At 41.9% G+C, this 23,626-nt stretch overlaps 2 protein-coding genes and 1 non-coding gene across 5 annotated transcripts in view; 2 read left to right on the top strand and 1 right to left on the bottom strand.

Moving 5' to 3' along the window:
• aspm (assembly factor for spindle microtubules) overlaps positions 1-10,354 on the bottom strand; it is a 28,820-nt gene extending 18,466 nt beyond the window's left edge. Inside the window, exons 1-11 of the mRNA XM_028586606.1 lie at positions 9,939-10,354; positions 9,053-9,196; positions 6,829-8,338; positions 5,829-5,924; positions 5,637-5,702; positions 5,167-5,313; positions 3,369-3,608; positions 3,174-3,241; positions 2,916-3,057; positions 1,797-1,927; positions 741-916 (exon numbers count right to left, since the gene is read on the bottom strand). Of these exons, the coding sequence (XP_028442407.1) occupies positions 741-916; positions 1,797-1,927; positions 2,916-3,057; positions 3,174-3,241; positions 3,369-3,608; positions 5,167-5,313; positions 5,637-5,702; positions 5,829-5,924; positions 6,829-8,338; positions 9,053-9,196; positions 9,939-10,214 (2,996 nt within the window). The 5' untranslated portion in view covers positions 10,215-10,354. The remainder of the gene's footprint in view (positions 1-740; positions 917-1,796; positions 1,928-2,915; positions 3,058-3,173; positions 3,242-3,368; positions 3,609-5,166; positions 5,314-5,636; positions 5,703-5,828; positions 5,925-6,828; positions 8,339-9,052; positions 9,197-9,938) is intronic.
• A 480-nt stretch (positions 10,355-10,834) lies between these two features.
• Positions 10,835-10,906, top strand: trnah-gug (transfer RNA histidin (anticodon GUG)). Its single transcript has one exon. It is a non-coding gene; the product is annotated as a tRNA-His (tRNA).
• A 2,763-nt stretch (positions 10,907-13,669) lies between these two features.
• Positions 13,670-23,613, top strand: depdc1a (DEP domain containing 1a). Of its 3 annotated transcripts, XM_028588464.1 has the most exons (12): positions 13,835-14,196; positions 15,697-15,962; positions 16,076-16,223; positions 16,343-16,467; positions 16,666-16,796; positions 17,303-17,350; positions 17,634-17,771; positions 18,230-19,195; positions 20,717-20,889; positions 21,574-21,750; positions 22,402-22,608; positions 23,234-23,613. In XM_028588464.1, exons 1-12 carry the CDS (start codon positions 14,149-14,151, stop codon positions 23,360-23,362), a joined length of 2,556 nt encoding a protein of 851 aa, XP_028444265.1. In that variant the 5' UTR covers positions 13,835-14,148; the 3' UTR covers positions 23,363-23,613. The 3 variants fall into 3 exon arrangements, with proteins under 3 accessions (XP_028444266.1, XP_028444265.1, XP_028444267.1); XM_028588466.1 differs by lacking the exon at positions 18,230-19,195 and having other exon boundaries at positions 13,858-14,196; XM_028588465.1 differs by lacking the exons at positions 20,717-20,889; positions 21,574-21,750; positions 22,402-22,608; positions 23,234-23,613 and having other exon boundaries at positions 13,670-14,196; positions 18,230-20,660.
• Positions 23,614-23,626: the final 13 nt, after the last annotated feature.

The raw sequence follows: 23,626 nt of genomic DNA, 5'->3' as shown, positions 1-23,626 counted from the left end.
CTGGATCAACTGCTTGAGATTTTGTCCTAGCAAGCATTTGTTTTAACTTTTGAATAAAACAGCAGGAGGAAACAAATTTTCAGATACATCAAATAAAATGTAATTGCGGCATGTTTTTGGGTTGATAGCCTCTGTTGGCACCTTGGCTTTGATTGTAATACAATAGCAGTTCAGTATTGATTATTCACCCAATTAGCTTTATGTGTAAATGAAGATAATCCCCTGCCTCCCCAATTAGGGGTACACAATATGGATAAAAACTATCAAAATGACTGTATATTACAACATCAATATATATCTTGATGTAAACCATTTTCTGGAAAGACAGTTGATAAATCGATAACAGATCCAACAACTAGATGGCTAGTTTTGTTGAGGTTCTTCATCGTACCAAAACAAAAATGATGTTATGCCAATCCTGCCATGAAGCGAATCCTGCTAATTGATCGCCAACATTGCCCACAATGCCTTATTACAACCCAGAAACCACAAACTTTAGGAGACACATGCACGAGATTGAACTATGATCAGAGAGCAATACTGTTTGATCGGTAGGGCAGCTGGAGAGAGCATCCTTCAGTGAGAACCGCATGAGGAAATCCCCGGTCTCAAACAGCTCTGCTGAACACTGATTCCCTCCCAGCTGCAGGGATACTGCCGTGTAGCGGAGCCTGACCTTTGAGAAAAGCAAATATTCGACGGGGATCAGAGAGTCACATTAAAATTCAAGACTAACTCACACTAGACGAATGCCGCATTTCAAATCAACTGCCAAATTCTTCACAGCAAAGTTGAACTCGTCCAGGGGCGTCTGAGCGTGGGAGACGGGTAACCCCAGGTAGCCGAGATGCCGGGGAAGGATCCCCTCTCCACTCAGGAAGTCCCTGGAGAAGGCCAGGAGCAGGTCTTTACTGGTCTGTAAAAAAAAAATAATAATAAAGCATATAGCATGGCAGAGTTTACTACAACACATTCATCATTTAAGTTGAACGATGGATTCAGAAAACGAGGATAGCGGGTGAAGTTCACTTATGCATAGCTTTTCAGGTCTGTGCTCATCTGTATTTAAAAAAATAAATAAATACATACCAGTGCACGCCGCCTCTCAGATAAAAGGGTAGACGCTATGTAAACATTAAACACATTTATGGTTTTTCTTCTTTTTTCATTTGGTCACATCCCAAAGAATGTTATAAATCTGATCCAATATGTATTAGATAACTCAAAGTAAGACTTGATACATTATTGGTACATAAGCACAAATTTACATACATTTTACTATTACTACTTTTAAATCCATCTGTTGATAATGAACTATTCAAGAAGCAATCTTATAATTCATCTGTATGTATATATTTATGTGAAGAGTTCATAACCATGGTAACATAAGACCCAATGAAACCGAACTACAGGTGTGAAAGAGCCGTGAGTGCTGGTCTCAGCTCCCAGTGTCTGTTTCTATGCCCTGCTATCAGCAGATTCAGAACAGACATTTGTTACATAGAGTTAAGCCCTGAAACTTTACATACTTAATGTTTCTGAACCCAATTTCTCCATAACTTTGATAGCTTTTGTATCTTAATTATTCTTCATTTTGGTATAAACCGCATCAGATAACAGACCGTAAAAAAGCCACGAATAATGACTGAGATCTGAGACAAGATACAAATACTAAAATGTATAAAAAAAATAGAAAATTTAAAAAAAAAGGTTGCATCGTTGGCCCTTAATGAGAAAGTGATTTAATGTTTTTTTATTAATGTATTTAATGTTTGTTGCATTGACATGAGGACTACCTTGAACTCTGCGTCCAGGCAGAACAGACAGGGATCGTGCTCAATCAGCCGCGACTGTTTGGCTTTGTCCAGGAAACACACCAGCAGGAGCAGCTTCTTCAGAGTGAAGCGAGACAGCGCCTCCTCGTGGCCTAACCGAGGACAGGTAAAGAGAGGTCAACACCAGGCCAGGGTAACACAAGCCTGACAACGTACACAACTTAGACAACTGGCACAAGAACTACATGAAACAATTACATTGTTATACTACAGAGAGAATTCTAAGTTTTAAATGGATTCCCTTGGCAAGTATTTTGATCACAGATAATAGTTTGTCATGTTTGGGCAAAATCTAAAAGATATTTTGGTTTCAGCTTTTTAAATGTGAGGATTTGCAGTTTTATATAATTTTAAAACAATACATAGTTTGGTTTTGGAGAGCTGTTCTGACAAAACTAGACATTTTAACACATCACTACAGACTCTGGGAAATTGTGATGGGCCGCTTTTCTGACATGATATCATCAAATGAATAAATCGCTAAATGACCAAATAATCAGCAGACCAACCGATGATTAAAACAATCGGAAGTTGCAGCTGCGAATTTCCAGAAATTCCAGCTCTTAAAGCATAATTTGATTAAAGCATTGCAGCAGTGTTGATTTCCCATACAAATGGAAACCCACTGAACACCCTTTAGTTGAGTAGTCATCAAAACTTGCGTACAGATGATTTTTAGCGTCAAGAGCACTGATCTACCAAATAATAAACTACATGACTTCTAGACAACATGCTCTCATTTTGTAGATATCGGCAGAAAATGTCATAGCTGTTGTGTTGTCGGCAGAGAAAGAATGGCAGGAAGTCAAGTTGTTAAACGTCTACCCAAGTTAAGTTTCTGTCTGCATATAATATGGCAAAATTGGGTTACGTTTCTGCTTGGGTAGGAAAGGGGAAATACAACCTGAGCCAATAACTCCCTCAATATCCCTTTAATTAATTTGGATATGAATATATCACAAGAAGTAGTTCCCAAGGTAAAAGTCTACACCTCAGGATATTTCTGAAATGCTTGCAGCTCCGGCAGTAACACAGCAGTCTTCCGTTCAGACGACACAATAACTGATGCTCTTAAATTACCGTCTTTGTATAAGTTAGGCACTTTGGCGTGTCTGAACTGAGCAGCGATGTCGGGGTTCCAGAGCAGCCGCTGGAGGATGAACATAGCCAGACCCAAGGCGTCACTGTTGCTCTCCAGCGAGATCAACTCCCCGTAGATCGTCTGAGAACGAACAACATTGTGTTTAGTAAGCGTAGCGTGGATGGCGAAGACACGAACATGTACAAAAAATATATATATAAAAAAAAGCAGAAGGAAACACCGTTGTACAAGATTACCTCGAGCCCAATCCGTAACCACAGCAGGTTGTATGAAAGAAGCCAGTTGAGAACTTTTCGTCGTTCACCTGAAAGAATGGCAAAAAAAAAATAAAAAATAAAAAGTTACTTTCAGGCATATCTGGGGTTTGATGAGTACTCCAGAGCATTTAAAAACCCTACATCAGCAGGCTTCATGCTGTAATGTTCATTTACCTATGTCCTTCCAAAGATGGCGGTCTTTGCGGACGAGCAGCCTCTTGGCCTCCACCTCCAGTTCGAGCCTCTGAATAGCCTTGACCATGGCCTCAGAAGTGAACAGCTGGCAGGCAGAACGACGGAGGCGGTTCAGCTTCCGCCTGGCCGTGTAGGTGCTGAAAGACATCTCCTCTTTGGTGGGAGCTTTAGGCCCACTGTACTTGTCATCGCTGCCCATGGCGAGGGACACGGCATTCACTATACAAGAAATAAATGAAAAATCAAATCTATCAAGACTTATAAAGTCCCTTGTGCAAACATGTAGAGCTCAGATACTCATTAAAACAAAGACTCAACCACAGCAATTACTGCGTTTAAGTTGTAAAGTGTTCAGACTAGTGAGCGAGTCAATAAATCATCTGGAAGCTACTCTAACATTTCTTGAATCCAAACCCTAGACCATCAACTAAATTTTTTCAAAGGCCAGAATTTTTCTAAGCAGAAACTCTGGGGGCCGGACTTTGAAATAAAATGAATTTATACCTAACACACCTATTCTTGTTTGAAATTTTTTAAACTTTCTTACTGAATTAATGCTATTTTTTTTTAATATGTATTAGTGTGAGCAAACTCCTAAAAAACATGGAAACTCCATAATGATAACTGGCTCTTTAACAATAAAATGATCTCAGACTAGGAGGCAGTTCACTGAGTGAGGAGTGATGGTTAAAGTCTGTGATTATGGAAAGATTATTGTAGTATGCAGTGTCCTGATTGGTGGAAAATGCTTGCAGAAAGAAATGGCTGTTGTCACGTAAACATGTCCCTGTCGAAGAGGCTGAAGCGAAAAGTTGACGTGGAAAAGCCAAAAGCCCAGCTTTAAATGATGAATGGACTGATAAGCAGACTATGCACTCGTCATGTATGCCTCATTTGCAATGAAACGATGTAAAATAATACAACCGGCATCATCATCATCAAGAATGAAGAACTCGTAAATAACGATCGTGTCATTCACGTGCATATCAAGTAGCCACTTATAATACCTCCATAGATTTACTGCTCTAGCGGAGAGTTTGGTTTGTTAAGCCAGCAGTGAGGTTTACAAGACTTTGTCCAAATTTCCAGATTCCCGGCAAACTAAGATAAACGGACTACAAACAGACAGCTTTTGTTTTAGCTTGTTTGTAAAAATTCGCTATTTGCAGAGTAGAGCTGTGTTTGCGTAAAACAGCGCGGTGGACAAGAGTGGACTGAGCAGACTGATATATCACTTTCTACATGTTTATGCCGGTCTACACAGGTGAGTTCATTGATAAGTATTGACTTTTTACTCACGAAGGTTTAATTGTAGCCTATTTACAGAAAAGAGACCAGCGTGAGTTCATCTGCTCCAGCGGCCGTTAGTAGGCTAATCATCTCTGTATCGTTCCCAGTCAGGTGCTGCGTATTTTAACGCACACCCATCCCACACATCCCGGCTCAGCTGTGTTTGTGTGTGTTTTAACGCACGCACATGTCGGCTCAGCGGTGTGTGTGGAGCTCGGGCATCGCTGTACAGAATCCCGGCATGTGAATAGAGATGCAAATACAGGGGGCTGGGTTTTTGCTCTAAATGCTTGAAATGATAAATAACCGAACGCATTTTTTTCCCTCTTTACATTTTGTGAATTCACGATTATTCTGCGGGCCAGACTAAAAGCTTTGGCGGGCCGGATGTGGCCCGCGGGCCGCCAGTTGACATTCCCTGCCCTAGACTCTACAATACAAAGATGTTCCCCACATGTTTGAGTAGTAAAAGCCTGCTGAATGTTACCTTGAGCGACTTCAGTGTTGACTTTAAAGTCATCTGGGGTGAGGACGTAGTTGATCCACCACGTGAATCCCCTCTGCTGCTTCTCAATCCACCTCTCATCATAGAACATGTTCGTGGCAGCAAACGGCATCGGGTGCCTCGGTATGGCTGGAAGAGAAAGAGTAGATGCAGAAAACGGAATTGAAATTTTAAGATAAACAAAGGCTGCAAAGAAACTCCTACAGTGTCTAACTTGCAAAGATCTTTGCCTGTTGACGGTCTAGTACCAAAACATTGCCTACTATTAAAATAATTACTTTTTGCAAGTTAGACAGTGTGCGGGAATTTATTTGCAACTTTTGACCTGCTTGTCTCCCTCCGTCTCACGTTGTAGATGTGCAAAGTCATTTTCTGTACCAAGATGAACATAAAAAGGCAAATTACCCTTTGACACACTCAAAACATTTTACAATGTTCTGCCATCAAAATACCTGTTTGCGCCGGCTTAATGAAGGTCAGCTTTGACTGCGCTACAGCAGCTACAGCTGACCGGGCACCTGCGAACAATAGAAAGGGTCATTTTGAATTTCACCACAAATTTATGTTGGCAAAACTCCCAGACAGACCTACACTACAAGAACAGCAATTGGTCTCATTTAAGGAAATTGGACATCTTTTAATACCTCGTGAGGAGAGTTTGGAGCTGGATAGCTTTGCCTGGGCAGGAACCACAGACCTTGCAGTCCTTAGAGATAATGTTGTCACTGATCGCACCGAGCCTGGGGAAGAAGAAAAAAAAAAAAAAAAAATCATTTTAAGTACAGAGTCCAGAAACAAGTCAGATATTCAACAGAAATTTTGATACATTTTTGGAAATACAGGTACTCATGAGTTTATCGATTTCCATAAAGGCACATCTGCAGGGGCAGATGTGTTTCTGACTCCAGGATCTAACTACCTACAAATCATCAGGTAGGATATGTATTGTAAGGAAACTATTTGCTGTATGTCTATGTACCTTCAAAGATGTCCTAATCTGAACATTTTTTTATTTTATTGTGACCTTAATTTTTAAAATGCTCCAAACTTGGGACCTGTGTGTTGTGATGCTGAAGTGAAAAAACACTGAATAATAGAGAATGTCTTACAGTCTTAAAATTGTGTAATGCCAATGCTTTTTTTTTTTTTTTTCTATAATTCTAAAGCAAACCAATTATCATTTACTTTTTACTGCATATCATTTGATAACAAATCAAAAATGTTAAGTAGAATTAACAACCCTTAAATGATGCACTCTGATATGTGTACCATTCAAGTTGTATACACTCTGTTGTCCATTTATAAGTTATGCCCAGCTAAAATTTGTCTAATACAACAGTCCTGCAATAAAAAGGTTACAATGCTCGTTTTTTTTTTATTCTAAACTGAGATGTTAATTCAACTTTATAATCATTTTTGGAATGTAGTTTGTGGTGTTGAGTTATACAGAGAGGTGTTTGTTATTCAGCCTACCCTACATCACTGAGATACATGTGGGTTTCGATAGACCTCCGAGCGCAGATTCAGACTGATTTTAATATGCAGGTCAAAAACAGACAAAACATCTGTAGCATTTTTGAATTTCTATGAAAACCTATCACACACCATAACATCCCATATCAATAAATGTTCACATTAGCTCACCTGCTGTTCTCGGCTGTTGCCTCTGTGATGCACTTCTCCTCTCCTGGACCGATCTTGGGGGCCCTGTTTTTCCAGCTACCCCCCTGCTCCTTTTGACACACTCAGCATTCCCAGCATCCACAATCTTCGCATCACTTTTCAAATACTCCTCACTCTTCCTCTTCTTGCTATTCACTGCCATGTGAATGGGAAATGAGTCCTCCTGAGCGCACGGAGGTACCGAGAGAGTTGGAGACATGTGTGGAGAAGATGAGCCCAGGGGTGACACAGAGGTGACAGTAAAAGTTGGGGCTGCATGAGGTGAGGAAAAGGCTGGGAAGGAGAAGCGACCAGGGGCCACAGACGGAGGGGAGGTGACGGGGAAGGGGATGGGTGTAGGCGAGCCGTCGAGCCGTTGAGTCAGGCTGTAAGAGGTAAACTCCTGGGCTTGGTGTCTATCATCACACAGGGAGCTGGCAGCTTCAGAGATTTGCCAGTTTTTGGTTTCTCCGTCTAGGTCTATAACAGGAAGGTCAGGAGTGCCCAGTCCGGGCTCACACTGACTGCTGCCGTCAGACAGCTCCAGTGTTTTTTCTAAGAGCCTTCGCCTTGACTTCGTTGTTTTCCTGTCACTCGAAAGGTTCGCCTCCACTGGTGCTTTGCTCTTGGTCACTGTGGCAGAGGTAAAGGAGGCCTTTTTGACCCCTGCATCATCAGCTTTGGAAACAACAACAATCTCGCTTATAACCTTTTTGCTGACAAAGAAAGTAAGTCTTGGCTCGCTGGACTCAGGTAATGCTTTGAGGGCATTTATTTCAGGTCCACAGGTGAGACTCCCACTCTTGGATTCCAGGGAGTCTGAAAAGCCACCGCTCAAACTCGTGTCTCGAGGACTGGTGTTAATGTGGCTCAGATCAGAGTCAATGAGGGCCAGGGCATCTTTCAGCGAAGGCACCGGGGTCCCAGTTAACACACCGTCAGCATCATCAGCCACGGACTTCACAGTAGCAAAGAGTGGGCTATCTGACTGAATACGCGGCATGAGCTTCTTGAACATCTCTGGTGTCCCGATAGGTGACAGCGTCCTGTTGAGCATTTTGGCAAGACCTTTGTTTTCCGGTTCGCCTAGCAACGCATCTGGGCTGGCGGACACGTTGCCAGAGTCCGTCAGCATCATGGCTGGTACGAGCAGGCCAAGAGGAGAGTTTCTCTGGACATGATTGATATTCTCCTGGCCTGACAAGCCCAGAGACCGTTGCCTCAGGGCGGAAGTGGAGGCCTTCCTCTCCTCTGCATTCTGAGAGTAATCGTCAACAGGACTGACCTTGGAGAGGGAACTCTCTCGGACAGCTTTGCCCTCATTGAGAGAAGCAAGTGGGCTGCGCGGCTTTTCTCGTTTGTACTGTGGCTTTCGGGACACTTGGAAGGTTTTATTGGCAGCCATCTTCAGGGGCTGTTCCGTTTTCTTTCTCCTGGGTGCGGCTACTTTTTCGCCCTCCTTTTTGTTTTTGATTGTGTCCCATAAGCTTTTCTGAAACACAAATGAAAAACAAAGATATATGCCATGTCAGAGTTACAGTATAGGATGTAGTTGTTAAAGTTCCTGATCCTGTTTAAATGAGAACTTGTACCAGGTTTAACCCTTGTGTTGACTTCGGGTCACAATGAGCAGTTTTCTATTTTTGTTTGTTGTCAGAAAATATGGGACATAGAAATAGAAAAATTTAATAATTTAAAAACCGCTGGAAAAAGCAAAAACAAAATGTGGTGGAAAAAAAAAAAGGCATAAAAAAACGAGATGACGGGAAGACAACACAAGGGTTAACTAAGCAAATTAGGCCTGAATTTAGGGCTTCAAATCATTTTCATGGTTTATCAATCTGCCAATTATATATTTGTGATTAATCATTTTGTCTATAGAACATCCAAAAAAACGACTAAAAAGTACCCATCACAATTTCCTATAGGCCAAGGCAATGTCATCAAGTCTTGTTATATTGATTAGGCAAGAAAAAGAAGCACCTTTTCACCCTTTAGAACTTTCAACAATATCTTTTTATATTTTGAAAAAAAAATAAAATAATCCAGTGATTGTTCAATTATCAAACTAGTGGCCAACTAATTTTCTGTCAATCAACCAATTTATTAATATTTGTTAGAGCTCAACCGGAGTAAATTAAAATCTTCATCTACTTGTGTGCAATTGTAGCTGTAACCGCCTCTGTGTTTAGCTGAGGACATTTACCTTTTTCTTTTTGGGGGCGTCTGCTCTCCCAAGCAGTACAGCCTGGTGTTTGAGGACCCCATTTGTATTAAAGATGATGAGCTCTCGGATCCCACCTTCTTCTGTTGGAGTCCAGGTTACTGTCAAATTGAAGGAGTCCTCAGGCTGCAAACACAAAGCACAAGTCAAGTTAAGATGTGGAACAACTGCGACCATACAATGGACAAAACAAAAGTCATGAGGTGTATATTGATTAATTCGTTCCAATAGTGTAAACATAAAATAAGGAGAACAGATTAATTTTGGCACAAAGCAGCTCCGGAGCATGACAGCAGCTTGGTTTACAGGCTCTGTGGGACATGGCTTTACCATGAAGTAGGAGAGTTGTGTCCACATAGATATAGAACAACAACAAAAAAACTATTCCATAAGTTTATAAATAAAAAAAATAAAATTCTTAGAATTGGTCACTAATTTACTGGAATGCTCATACTGCCCCCCCCCCACATTATATATTAGTTATGGCATATTTGACATCCTTAACTTCAAATGGGTATCGTTACTTTTGTTGTGCAAAATATGTTCATGAAATTAATGTTATTTCTTTATTTTTTAATTCCTTGGTGTTTGTATGTCTACTATACATAGATATTTTAAAAATATGTAACGTTAGGCCTAGCTATGTCGGTTAATAAATTGGTGACAAGCATATACCTTTACAGCTGTCATTAACTCCAATGTAACGTAAGCTGGGTTCCTTTTACAAGCACTCATTCTAACGGTGCATTTTCGTATATATTTGTTCTTTTTTTGTTTTATTTTCTTACATGCACAAAAAATAACATAGGTTGCGTCCCTTCGTGTTCGTTAACGTTAAAGAAAAGCGGTTAGTTAGCGAGATACATACCTGAATCGTGAACGTGTTGTGGTCCACAGAAAAGCCTTTACTTGACGGGACCTTTTCAACAGTAACCTCCGCTTCGGCATAGTCTGTAGGGTTTTCAATACGCAAAACAACAGCCTTCGAAGTGCCCAACTTTACGGTTCCAAGTGAGAGAAACGGAGCCTTTGAAAAATGGGTCAAAATCAAAACTGGAACATCGTTCTCCTTGTTAGATTCTTCTCTCTTTATTGGACTGAAGTCCAGTAATTCTCTCCGTGTTGAATTTTCCATGTCAGCCATTTCAAATTAAAAAATAACAGTAGCTAATAGCTAGCTGCATGTTACGAAGTTACCTAATGTTAACTGCACCCACTAGTAGTTCTGCCTAGAATGATACTAGCCAAGTAGCAATCGTTAAAACACGCTTCCTTCAACACTGACAGACGAGCAAGTTTGAAATTCGGTTGTGTTGTTTAATCAGCCAATTATAAACGAGGGTGGCTGCGTCTTGTCCAATGGGTAAAGAGAATACATCTAAACCATAAGAATACGCTGCTATCGACCAATCAGTTATCGAAAACATTTTTAAACTGCCGCAAGCCACGCCCATAGTCTGAGAAACCAAAAACCGAAGCTGCTTCACTCTAATCATAAAGACACCACTAAAGCCAAATTACTAATTTATGATATTGTTTGCTTTAATATGTATTTTACTTATTATGGTTAGTTATCAAATGAACTGAAAATGTTTGACATAAATAATAATTGTTAAAATATAACTTAATTTTCTTTGTTGCGTTAGTGACGTTATATCCTTTTTAAGACAAAAAAGTGCTCTGTTACAGGCTTATATACTGTCTATGGTTACAGGAGGAGAAGACTTTCTGTGAAAAAGTGCTTCTACACCTGGAGGATAGCTCGCCGTGATCGTATAGTGGTTAGTACTCTGCGTTGTGGCCGCAGCAACCCCGGTTCGAATCCGGGTCACGGCAGCATTTTGAGGGATCCTCTATGACCAACTTACAGTTAACGTTAAATGTTCCATGAAAGATTGTTAAATTAGGTTACAAAGACAAATTACTTAGCAAGAGAAATACCAGCATATGAAACGTAGCTTTATTGCCAGTAATGTTGTAGCCTATAATCTCACAAGATAATAATTGTAGAATACTAGTCTGCCAAGTAAGTACAATAGTATAAATTGTGAAATATAGGCTAGTTGATTAGAGGCCTACTAAAATGAAGGTTTATATATATATAACTTTTTATAAAAATAACTGGACCCAGTGGAGGAAACCTTCATTTTAGTAGGCCTACTATGCCATATATATATATATATATATATATATATATATATATATATATATATATATATATATATATATATATATACAGTATGTGTGTGTGTGTGTGTTTGTTTGTTATAAGGGGGTGGAAGTAAAACAGACTCAGTTATTAGTTTGACTCATTTAAGACATGCGTTTCACAATAAGAGGAACCTTTTATTGTGGCAGGTGGGAACATGTTCCACTGTGAGGTCTGTAAACTTTGTTCCTCTCCAGGTTGATGAAGGTGAAGTTTTTGCAGCCCCAGTCTGATCTTCGTTCTCTCTCTGGTTCTCTGTGTTCGTCGGTGCTGGGGACGACCTGAATTTTTCAATAAAAATGCAAAAATTAGGTTAATTAATGGCTGAATTAATGGATTGATTCATACAAGTGTTTTAATTGTGTATATACAACGTTTAAGGTTAGTTTTTATCATCATCAATTTTCAATTTCAAAAGAAATGCTGCAAAAGTGCCCTGTTTGCCCCTATGGTAGATACAACGTGTTAAAGTGCCCTCTAGAGTGCCCTTTTAGTGGAGAAAATGGGATAAAGTGGCATTTAGGCTGCCATGCATGATAGAAAACTTTCTACACACTGCTGGTGCCCTTTTTTTATATTATGACTCTGCCACTGGTACCCATGAAGACCAGCTGGGGGCAGCCATGCTCAGGAGTTCAGTATGACCCTGCAGTGTATTGGTGCAAAATGTATAATCCTCTTTCAGAGCCTTGTATTGCATTCAAGCATCACATAGAATATTTTTTTTTATCGATATTGAGGTGATTAATATTTATCTTGAGGTGATTCATCTTTTAAAAGTATTTGAGAGCATGTTTATGTTTTATGTTCATGTTTATAACCTCAAGAGTTTATTTCCAGTGGTTACAAACGACAACGTCTCAATTCATTTTAAATCAACTTTATTGAAATAAACAGAATAGGGAAATGATATACACAGGACATAAATCTGGGACATTATAAATAATAATGATTGAATTACTAAAAAAATGAAGATTTCACAAAGGATCACTATGTTTCACAATGTCTTCCAGGAGAGCAGCAGTTTTTTTGTTGCACTTTTCGGTTTAAATGATGGTAAAAGTATACATAAGATTCCACAGCAATTTTAAAAGGTCTTATGTTGCACGTCACTTACATCCACTCTGTAAATGCTGTGACGCAACTGGTCTAAAACCCACTAAATCATGACTCATAGTACATCTTGAACAAACAAATGTGATTAAAATAGCTGTAGTGGACCATTACATAGCACAAAAATACAGAAAATGATATCAATCAGTCACTCTATCAGCGGTCGACATGCCTTTGCACAGAAAAGGCCAAACCTACAGGTCCGTGCACTATATGAGACACATTAGCTACTGCACTACGGCATTTTATATTTTTCAGTGGCCCACTGTATTTTTACACAATCCCCATAGTCCAGAAAGTGGAACTGTTTGTGGCACCAGCTTTATTAGTCCCAACGGTGTTGAATTCTGACACAATACCATTGTGTTTTCTTCTTTCAAATCCATTTTTCAAAGGCCTCACAAGTTGCATGTTATTCATGTCTCTCGGTAATATGCTCCTCATCTTGTATCTGTGTAATTCCTCTTGTGGTTATTGTGTTTTTCCATTAGTCTTTATTAGCAGTAAACTACCACTGCTGCTCAAGTTAGTGTGAATTCAAGTAAATCTCACACTCAAATGGTGTGGCTTGCCCAGACTTTAAGCCCCCCCTCTCTTAAAAATGTGTTTTGCTGTTACTTGACTTGAATCTTTGAGCGTCACTGTGCATACTGATGAATGTGCACAGTTTGATTGTAGAAGCCTGTTTTCACATTAATCTGCTGAAGAGAGACATTTTCTCTGCATGCACTCTCTGCACCTTAAATCTGAATTGAAGACGTGTCAGCACAAGCATAATTTGTGACATGTTGTCACAATCCTGGCACAATATGCATTCTAAGCAACTGTGATGTGGAAATTTAAAATCTTCACTTTTATGTAAAGTAGGAGACATTGTGTGTGTTCAGCAGTTAAACTTTTGAAAGTAACAATATTTGCATGTTAATAGACTCAAAATGAGGAAGGAGTAGATGTAATTTTTTATTTATTTTTTAAACAAGGTAATTGAACTTTTTTTGCGGGGAAAAAAAACCCATATCGAGCAGATTGTGGTGTTATGTCTTAAAACACGTTTGGAGGAAATTTAAAGCAGAAAGATGGATGTATGGTTTTAGTGTAGCCTACTGTTCCCAGACATTAGCATGTCTATAGCAGTGGCTTGATCAACACCACTCTCCTTTCTCGTCTCACCCCTACTGTCTTTTGGTCTGACCCCCCACCTCTCTTTCCGCTTTTAGCTGATCAGTATAATTGGTATAATCACCACAAAAGGCCTTTGAAGACATGCTAATGTAAATTCCCAGTGTGTTTGTGTTTTGAATGCAATAGAATCGTCTCCATACACTTACATTGCTGACACTGCAGCTATTTGACTGTTACTTTAGGCAAAGAGAACAGCAAACGTGGAATAACGTTTTTGTGGAGGACAGAAGGGTGGTCTCAGGTCTCATCAGTGAAACAATATCGTTATCGTAGACAGGGTGATCTTTACACCGCAAATCAGATCGTTTTAAAAGCTAAATTGTGCTGCCTTCACGGTCGAACGCCCTCTTCAGGCCGAGGCTGACCACGTGACCCGCGCGCCGTCCAATCCCGTGCCAGAAAATACGGCTCGTAATTTTGAACAGACGGAGAACAGCCAGGCAGAGCTGTGTGTGTGTCATCAATGCTGCCATTCATTATATGGTAGCAAAACATCGGTTAATTCCTTCCCCGAGTAATGGATATTTGTACATCTTGTCATATCGGATGAAGGCAAACGTTTTGTGTGATAAATATGAGTTCTCATGTTATCACCCCTGGACCGTACCGGGCCACAAAACTGGTAAGTTAACATTGGCTGATAAGGTCACTAGCTACGTTAGGTAACGTCAACTAACCTAGAGCTGGCTAACGTTACCTGCTAACGTTAACATTAACTCGTTAACTGTAAAGAATATCGAACTTAAAATAACCGTTTGTTGTTTCGGTGATACACGAGTGTTTATCACGGATTTATGGTCTTTCACTAGTTTCTATTTAGCAACTAACATTAACGTCAATCCAGCTAGCTAAGGTTAACGTTAACTTGTTAAATACGTGGCTATGCTTGTTCCTCGAAACTGTTTCTGCAACTCAGATATCTATGGCTGCCACTTAGCTAAGTTATAAACCACTATTTTAATTCCCATGAATGTACCAAATATTCTCTGAAGGTTAATCGATTCATCTTTGGATGTAACGTTCTGTGGTTCTAACATGTCTGTTTAACTAATTTATCTTAATTTTAACGTTACGTTACAATAGAAGATTAGGGAAACCAGCAAATATTCACAATTGAAATGGTGGAATCAGATAACTTGCCTACAAAAATGTACTTTACTCGTATCAATCGTTACCAAAATCGTTAACAGTTAATATCAGTCGATTAATCTATTATTTGTATCCCTTGTATTAAAAACTAACTTATTCAATCCTCGTCGAGCTGCCCGGTCAGATAATTTCAATTGCCCTTTTTGTTCAAGTAAAATGTGACTTGTTTTGACACAACTTCACTCTTAACCAATAAAAGCCAAACAGCTAGCTAGCTAGCTAGCTAACGCTGGATACTGAACATTGAGCCGAATGTGAACTGAGGTATAGATGATATGGATAAGGCCTAGATGTGCCTTGGTTCTGGGGCTTCAACTGACAATGATTTTCATTGTTGATCTTTTTTTTCCCCATCAATCCTATAGTTTGTCAGATGAAAGTGGAAACATTTTGGAAAAATGTCCAAGTTGGAAAACAAGTTGATGTCTCCTAATAGCTTGTTTTTATCTGACTAAAATTGATTACTCAAAGAAAGTCAACCTAACTTTCTTCCAATGTGCATGAATCAGAAAATATTTATTGCTGGAGTAAGTTACACTTACAAGGGGAGGTGCACTTACATGGAGGTGGGAAATAGTGGTCATAGAGACATACTTTACAGTTAACCCAACAATGTTTGACCTGTGGCCCCCTGGATGACGTCGAAGAAGACCACAAGCCAAAACTGTTGATCCTACCGTTTAAGTGTTGCTGGAGTTTTGATCCTTTAGGACCACTAATCTTTCAGCACCACATGGTTCTTTCTATTGTTGGTCTTGACTGTGGAGAATTTTGTTAAGTTTGTCTCAGAACGATGCTCAAGACAAAACCTAAAGGTTGGTAAACCTCTTATCAAACTGCACCAATGCTTCTTCAGTGGTCCTCGGGTCAGTGCTGTCACGAATGTCCCTCAGGAACACAGTAATAAAATAAAATTGTTCTACTTTGCATGCACAATTTGGTTTGCACTAAACTTCCCCTTCCTCCTCTTCAGTGGAATGAGGTGACTCGTTTGTTTCGGGCTGGTATGCCCATCAGGAAACACCGCCAGAACTTCCGGCACCACGCCGCCTGCTTCACCGCCTCGGCCGCTGTGGATTGGATGCACCAGCTGCTCCGTAGCAACAACAATTTTGGCCCTGATGTCACCAGGCAGCAAACGGTGCAGCTCCTGAAGAAGTTTCTGAAGAACCACGTGATCGAAGATGTGAAGGGTCGCTGGGGCACAGAGGATTTGGAGGACAACAACACTCTGTACAGGTAGGCAGCATTTTGGAGAAACTTGCATTTTTAATTATTCAAAAAGGCACTGTGAAATGTATGTATAAAATTTATCAAAATTACACACTCCATCTCCTCTCTTTTTCTCCCAGATTCCCCTCCACTTCTCCTCTGAAGCCCATTCCCTGTCCAGCCTCGGCCTCAGCCCCTGGCTCTATTAAGAAAAAAACTTCATTTAGAGACAAGGAGAGTTTCTTCAGGTTTAGGACTGTTAAGAAGCAGCTTGAGAAGGAGACACAGGTAAGCTAGACTGGACAAAGATTATTGTATCTACAGTATGTTATGTACAGTATGGTCTAAATGTGAGAAATAATCCATTGTGTGATGGTGATTTATGCTCTGTTTGTGCCTTTTTCTAGGAAAATGTAGATCCTGCCCTCCAAGCAGAGGGAGAGAACGAGCCAATAGGAGAGCAGCAGGTGCCGAGACGAGAGCTGACGGTGGATGATGAACAGGAGATCTGGAGAGACATCACCCTGACCCAGTACGAATGCATTTCAACTGAAGGAGGAAAAAAAAAAAAGACTTGACTTTTTTGATGTCATAGACATTACAAGTTTGTTACAAAGCAATGTTTCCTTTTTGTTTGAAGAACCTGTAGAATAAGTACGGACAAAGAATCTGAGACCAGAAAGTGAGGAAGATTTTTGTGTGTGACTAAACTTTGTGTGTTGTGTTTCAGCCTGCAGAGGATTCTGGGCGTTGCATCGCTCGATGAGGTTTTAGACCAACGTTATGTAAACCCACAGAACATCATCCATAATATGACCAAAGTCAACAAGCATGGAGTGGTCACACTGGACGACAAGACCAGTAGGTCTATACATCAACAAACAATGTTTATCGATAGAAATCGTAAAGCTGCAATCGCACAGCCTGCGTCGGCCGAAAAGTTTTAAAACACGAAACACGAGCACTGAACTGCCGAGGAGTTTGTGTAACAGCTGAATTTTTGCCAAACAACAAAGCACGTTAAAGAACACAACGACGTCACACAAATACCGCCGCTGCCGCAGAACCCTGTGCAAAATCGCCAGATCGCTGTTTCCTGGTCTGAAATCAGCGTAATAATCCTCATACTATAGCGGTATTCAAATATGTCTTCTCTATTCAGCCCATCTCATTGAACACCTCTTTCACTGGATACTTAGATTCTCTTTTCTTTACCATGTGTACTGCTCACTTTACAGATGTAGTCCACTAAAATATGAGCATCGACAACATGGCATTAGGATTCTGTTGTTTTAGGTGATACAACCCACAAACGGTACAATTTACTGTAACTATCAACCATTCTAACCTGTTAATCATTTCTCCAGATGACCTTCCACACTGGGTGTTGTCTGCCATGAAGAGCCTGGCCAACTGTGAGTAGCAACAAGTTGCTTAGACACCAGGCCTCCTGTGCTGCATTAAATGCATCATTTAAAAAAAAAAACATTAACTACATTTTGACTTTCTCAGTCAACATTCAGTCACATTAACACTTTTTTTTTTTTTTTTTCAATGAAAACTTTTACAAAACAAACGTATGTGGATGTTTTAGAATTCTATGTTAATTTCTTAAAGCTCATAAATAGGTTTGTGTTGGGAGATTTGAAATAGCCTTCACTCTCATGGTAGCTACAGTAACGCGCCGTTTATTTCCAGGGCCGAAGTACGACAGCGCGCAGCCGTCCTATCCCGGCTTTGAGAGGGACGTCTTCAAAACGGTGTCTGATTACTTCTACAGCCTGCCGCAGCCAGTACTCACATACGAACTGTATGAACTATTTATCAACGTCCTGGGTATGTACTGTGGACTCATTCCATGAGGCTTTTTTGCCTGACCATGAAACAGCAGTTAAACGGGAGTGCTTTTAAGAGGCTTTAGTATGAGTGGGTGCTGTCGTGTTAAAGTGATGATGCTCGAACTGACGGGAGCGTCTGCAGGGTCTTCACTCGGTTGCGTTGTCACGCTGTTTCCACTACGTGGTTGCGTGCCCGGGCCTCTAACCGTGCCTTTTGACTGCTAACCGAGGTTCTGGTTGTTGTTACTTATGTCTGTGGAGACCCGACAGCGCTCCGAGCAGCTGTACTCTGTGTCTGTGCCTGTTGTGTGTTGTCTCTGACTACCTGATGGTTCTGAATGCACCGTAAAGGTTTGAACTAACTAACCAAACCCTCTCCCTCCCCTTCACTGTCTGCTTGCACTGACGCTCTGCCTGCTCCGCTCGCCTCTCCCTTTCTCTGCCTCCGCCTCTCAGTGTTTTGCGGGTACGTCGCGGCGCCCGCCAAACCCCAGCGCGGGAAGCGCAAGAAGCCGGACCTCCCCTCAGTCCCGCCTCCAGCCAAGGCTTCTTTCCGCTCCACCGAATGCCTCCTCCTGTCGCTGCTCAGACAGGGGACGTGCGACGAGACGGAGTCGCCGATGAGCGAGGTGATCGGCGGGAAGCTTCAGTCGCGGCTGGCGGCGCTGGAAGGAGGCGCCGCCGGCGCGGGCGCCGGTCGGTTAGGCGGCAGCTGCGTGAGTCTGGGTACAGTCGGTTCCGCGAGGCCTCGAGCCAGGAGCTACTCGCTGGAAACCATCCTGGATGACTCTGCCCCGCTCACCAGGCAACAGCTGTTCCTGTCCAACGACAGCCTGGCATCCTGCGCCTATAGCAACCGGTGCCAGGGTGACGGCCCTGTCGTCATCACAACCCCCCACAGTCACACAGACTCTAAATCTGCTTCCAAAGCAACCCCCTTAACTTGTGAAGAGGCTCCAGGAGGTCCAACCAGAAGGTGCAGCCGCTCCTTGCGGCCGCGCAGCGTAGGCAGCTGTCTGGACATCGTCGTAGAAACCAGGGAGGAAGAAGACAAGGAGACCAAGTGGCGGGGCCGGGCAGCCAGCTGCCTCAACGTCAACACTCCTGCAGAGCAGCATCACTCCTCCCCTGCTTCCCGTCCTCCCTCGTTGCCCTCCTATCATTCCTCCTTTTCCTCCCATCATCCTTTCGCCCCCTTCCCTCCATGCGCTTTGGCCAAAGTACACGGGCCCCGTGCTCCTGCAGGACCTAGTGGGCCCAGACCCGCCGCCAGTACCTCTGATCTTTGGACGCTCCCTGCACCTGCTGTCGCCCGGCGCTGCCTCAGCTCTCTGGATGTGTCGAAGCCTGTCTCGCTGTTCGCTCCGCCTGTCCGTGTGCCCGCCAGCACCTCCCAGCCCCCCCAACCCAAACCTGAGCACAGTAAGACCCTCTCACCTAATACCTGTCTTGTGTGTCTGCTTGTCTGTTGATGTCTAATCAAACTAACTACATCTAACCTTCTAACCACTGTTGGTGTGTAAGGTTTCAACTCAGAAATACAACTTCTGTTGAACTCTAAAAAAAGTCGAAGTCGAAGAGGTGCAGAAAATGACTTAAATACGTTGACCAAAGAGAGCACTGGTTCAACGTACATAGAGCTCATGTGCAACTTAAGCCTTAGATTAAATACTGTAAGGTACGCAACACTTTATATGTTGCTTGCTTTTGGCATGTTTTGTTATATTTCATCTCTGCTGCTTTTGATTTATGCAAAACACTTTGCAGCTTTATCTCTCAGTCCTTTTATCACTATTTTTCTGGCACTTGGGCATTTCAGTTACCAATTTACCCATACAATTTGTTAAAGGTAGAGCATTGAATACAAACTCAATGGATAGGAGACAAGCTTCTTTTTCTTCTCTTTCATTAAAGTCAATACAAACTGTGAAATCAAAGAAGAAATAAATCCTTGTTCACCAACTGTAGAGCTCCAGTGACAGGAAGATGTATGAATGAGATTACCATATTAATCATTAGTATCTCTGCACCGTGCCTCCCAGCCACGACTAGCAGCACTGAGTGTTCCTCGACAGAGCAGCAACATGGTAAGGGAGGAAGGACAGCCGTCCTAATGTCTCTCATGTCGTTAAATTGCATCCACTTTCCCTTTTTTACTTCCTTCCCTTTCTCGCGTCTTAAGTCAAACCCACCGAAGAAACATGGGAGGGACGCGAGGAAATCATACGGGAAGAGAGGAAACGATGAAATGTTTTAGAGGGGTGAGACGTCCTTTCCCCTGAAGCGTCGTGTGAATTCGTCAGCTGTATGGGTGGCGTTAGCAACGGCTTGCGTCTGCTTTGGCTTCCGGAAAAGGCTGCTCTCATGTCTCCTCGCAGGTCCTTCCTCGCTTCTCGGGGGCAGGAAGGAGGGGCCAGAGCAACTTCTGGGTTCAAGCGAGGAGCTATCAAATAAGAGACGTGAGATTCAGCCCTAGTAGGTCGCATGGAATATTGGAATATCGTAATAATCAACATTCTTCCCATAGCAAATTTTATGAGCGACTGTGACTGAAATGTCCAAGTTCCAGGAGATATCCATGCAGGAACATGATGCACATGGTGCAGTCCTGGATCATGGCTATGAACGGGGGTGTATGCTTTTAGATATTACACATAAAATGTCATATTTATCACTCTTCCCTGACTCATCTTACACGGTAGCTGTAGTTGATTAATCCTGTCTCCCATTCATCCGTCAGTCCATTCATTTGTCTGGTCTACTGAATGTGATGTAGCAGTGATGGATGAATGTGGCCATAACTCGTGATTCTACTGCGGTGTGTTTCTGTACTGATTGCGCTACAAACTCCCCCAGTCTCTGTCATTATCTGTGTGTGTGTGTGTGTGTGTGTGTGTGTGTGTGTGTGTGTGTGTGTGTGTGTGTGTGTGTGTGTGTGTGTAGGCCTTCTCCAGCCTCAGTGTGAGCGTGTGGCCATCGAGGCCCTGCAGCTTTGCACCCTCCTCCTCCCTCCCAACTCCCGCAGGAAGTTGCAGCTCCTTATGAGGATGATGTCGCGCATCAGCCAGAACGTGGACATGCCCCGCCTCCACCCCGCCATCGGCACGCGGACACTGGTGAGGCACAAAACTGACGATGATGTGGTGATCTTTCCTCTAGAACAAGTGTCAAATTCAAGGCCAGCGGACCCAATCCAGCCCCTTGCAGATTTAGATCTGGAAAATCAATTTGGGTTCACAATAAACTGCAATTACCTGTCATTCAAAGCAGAATATGGCAGATTTGCCGACTCTGAGACCACAGAAGCAGAGAGTTTTCATATTCAGGCTGTAAAACAGGTTGTTGTTAAAAAACTATGTTGGCTAAGGAACTCTTTTGATGACTTTTGTGGGGCTTCATGTCAACAAAAATGCGACAAAAAGTGTATAAAAATGTCGTAAAAAAGCAACAAATTTACAAAAAGGTGATGAGAAATGTCTGAGAAAGCCACAAAAATGTTAGAACAAAAACAAAATGGGGAAAAAAAAGCTACCAAAATGTAAAAAAAAAAAAGAAAAAGTGACATGCAGTAACAAAAGCACGTCAATAAACTCTACATGTCTGGCCCTTGGTGTGATTCTCTTTTCCCAGTGTGGCCCTCTGGGAAAATGAGTTTGACACTCCTGCTCTAGAACTAACACAAGACCTACATTTTTTTTTTTTTTCTTTACATTTATTTATTTCTGTCTTAGTGGCTGTTTTTTTTACTGCTTGTCTTCATTTACCCGTTTCTCTATCTGTTTTTGTGGTTGTCCTTCCAGATGGTTCACACGTTTTCCGGTTGTATCCTGGGCAGCGCCGAGGAGTGTGATTTGGACGAACTTTTAGCTACCAGACTTGTGTCATTTCTAATGGACCATCAACACAGCATCCTCTCGGTCCCAGAGTACCTTCTCAGTGCTATCAATGACCATATACAGTACCTGCGCACTGTACAGGTACACCCATAAACTCTTACAGCGTAGTGCCTCCTGGGTGCATATGGCCAAATAGAAAACCACATACACAAATAAGTCATGCAGTCGTAGACTGTGTAATACAATGTACAGTATATTTGTAGAAAGACGCCTCTGCTAAATTGTTGTATGTACAGTAAAATATACAGTATAGTTGTGACCTCCTACATATATACAGTATAAAGTAGTATGGTTTAAGTAGGGCCCAGACGGTATGCAAAAACAAAAATCTGGTTAAAACAGTAATAGATACTTTTATTACAAAGTAGTAAATAACAAGTTTATTAAACGTCACATCCCTGATTTAGCTTCAACTCCCCCCGTTACAAATAATAATAAAAAAAACTGCATTTCGAGCCTGACACCCCATCGACACGGTGAAACAACCGTGTGTAGTTTATCAAAGTCATTTTGAGATGGTTTCATATACCTAGTGTTATAAAAAAGTTAGTTCAAAGTATGTCAGAAGCAGACCGTCTCATTCGTCAACAATATGGAAAATGCCAATGATGTTGTGAAAGTTGTGAGCAAAGTGGGATTTCGGCTTTGATCGAGTAAATCAGAGACACACAGACATACAGATGTTTTTTTTGTTTTTTTTTTTTTTTTTTTTTCTCGCTCTCCTGACCCCAGGTCCCCATCGATTGTGTTTCCAATGTCGATGGCGACAATCCAGTTTGCGTTCCAATGCCCATGTACGCGTTCTGCCGTCAAATTAGCGGCGCCGAGTTTGAACAGCAAAAGCTGGCCTCTTCCCAGAAGGCCATGGAGGAGTTGCTGGAGATGCTGCTGACCGACCAAAACATGAGTGAGAAGGACAGACGCAAGAAACTGAAGCAGGTAACAAAACCAGGGTAAACAAGACGCTATTGGACTGTTCAAAAAGCAGTTCTCACTAAGGTCACTCAAAGGTGCTATAGGCAGGATTGCGAAGATCCAGGACTTAGCAAAAAAAAATTTAACATTGACAACTTCTCAGTCCCTCCCCCCTTTCCAGCAAAATGCCCAAAACGGTCTCCTAAAACCCCCGCCCCCTCACCCCCCAAGGGAAAATAAATGTGTGTGCATGAGCAGTGATTTACATGCAGTTAGAGCCCCCCCCCCCCCCTCCCTCCCTTTGCCCTGATTGGTGCATCTGAACAGGGAGCGGTGGATTTTTGCAAATCCCATTACTACAGCATGTAGGTGGTGCCAGAGGAGTCTGATTTTATTTTTTTCTTTATTTTATTTTTTTTTTTTTAATTACCTGTTTCATGTAGTTCTACTGGAACATGGGGTCAGTTTTAGCAAATATGACCGTAGGTTAGTTTTATAAGTTACCTACTGCACCTTTTCAATTCTCCAAGCTTACCATACTCCAAAACGGAGGACATGTGGGTAGACGACAAACATTTTTTATTATGTAGCTACACGTGGACACGGAAAGTCAATCACTCACTCATGAGTTTAATTGTCTTTGCTTCAGTTTCAGAAGCAGTACCCAGACATCTACAGTCGTCGGCTCCCCTCCTCGGACGGGACTAACAACAAACCAAAGATTAAACCTCCACTTCTCAACATCAAGAAGACCAAAGCTTTCAGCATCAGGAACTAAACCAACCATACAGGTTGTCACCATTCTAGAAGCCACAGTCATTGTTCCGCTGCACTGTAACTGCACTGATACTCAGAGATCTCGAGAAGTCACTCCTCATTGCGGCCGTTAACTCTTTCTCGTTACATTGTTAGTCACATTTACTGTATGTAGTAATGGGAGAGTTAATGCAGACTGGAAGACTTCTACAATGGTGTGTGTGTGTGTGTGTGTGTGTGTGTGTGTGTGTGTGTGTGTGTGTGTGTGTGTGTGTGTGTGTGTGTG

This window comes from Perca flavescens, chromosome 9 (assembly GCF_004354835.1).
Source record: "Perca flavescens isolate YP-PL-M2 chromosome 9, PFLA_1.0, whole genome shotgun sequence".
Lineage (NCBI taxonomy): Eukaryota > Metazoa > Chordata > Actinopteri > Perciformes > Percidae > Perca > Perca flavescens.
The sequence above is the reverse complement of the archived record's forward strand: the minus strand, read 5'-3'. Positions and strand labels throughout refer to the sequence as shown.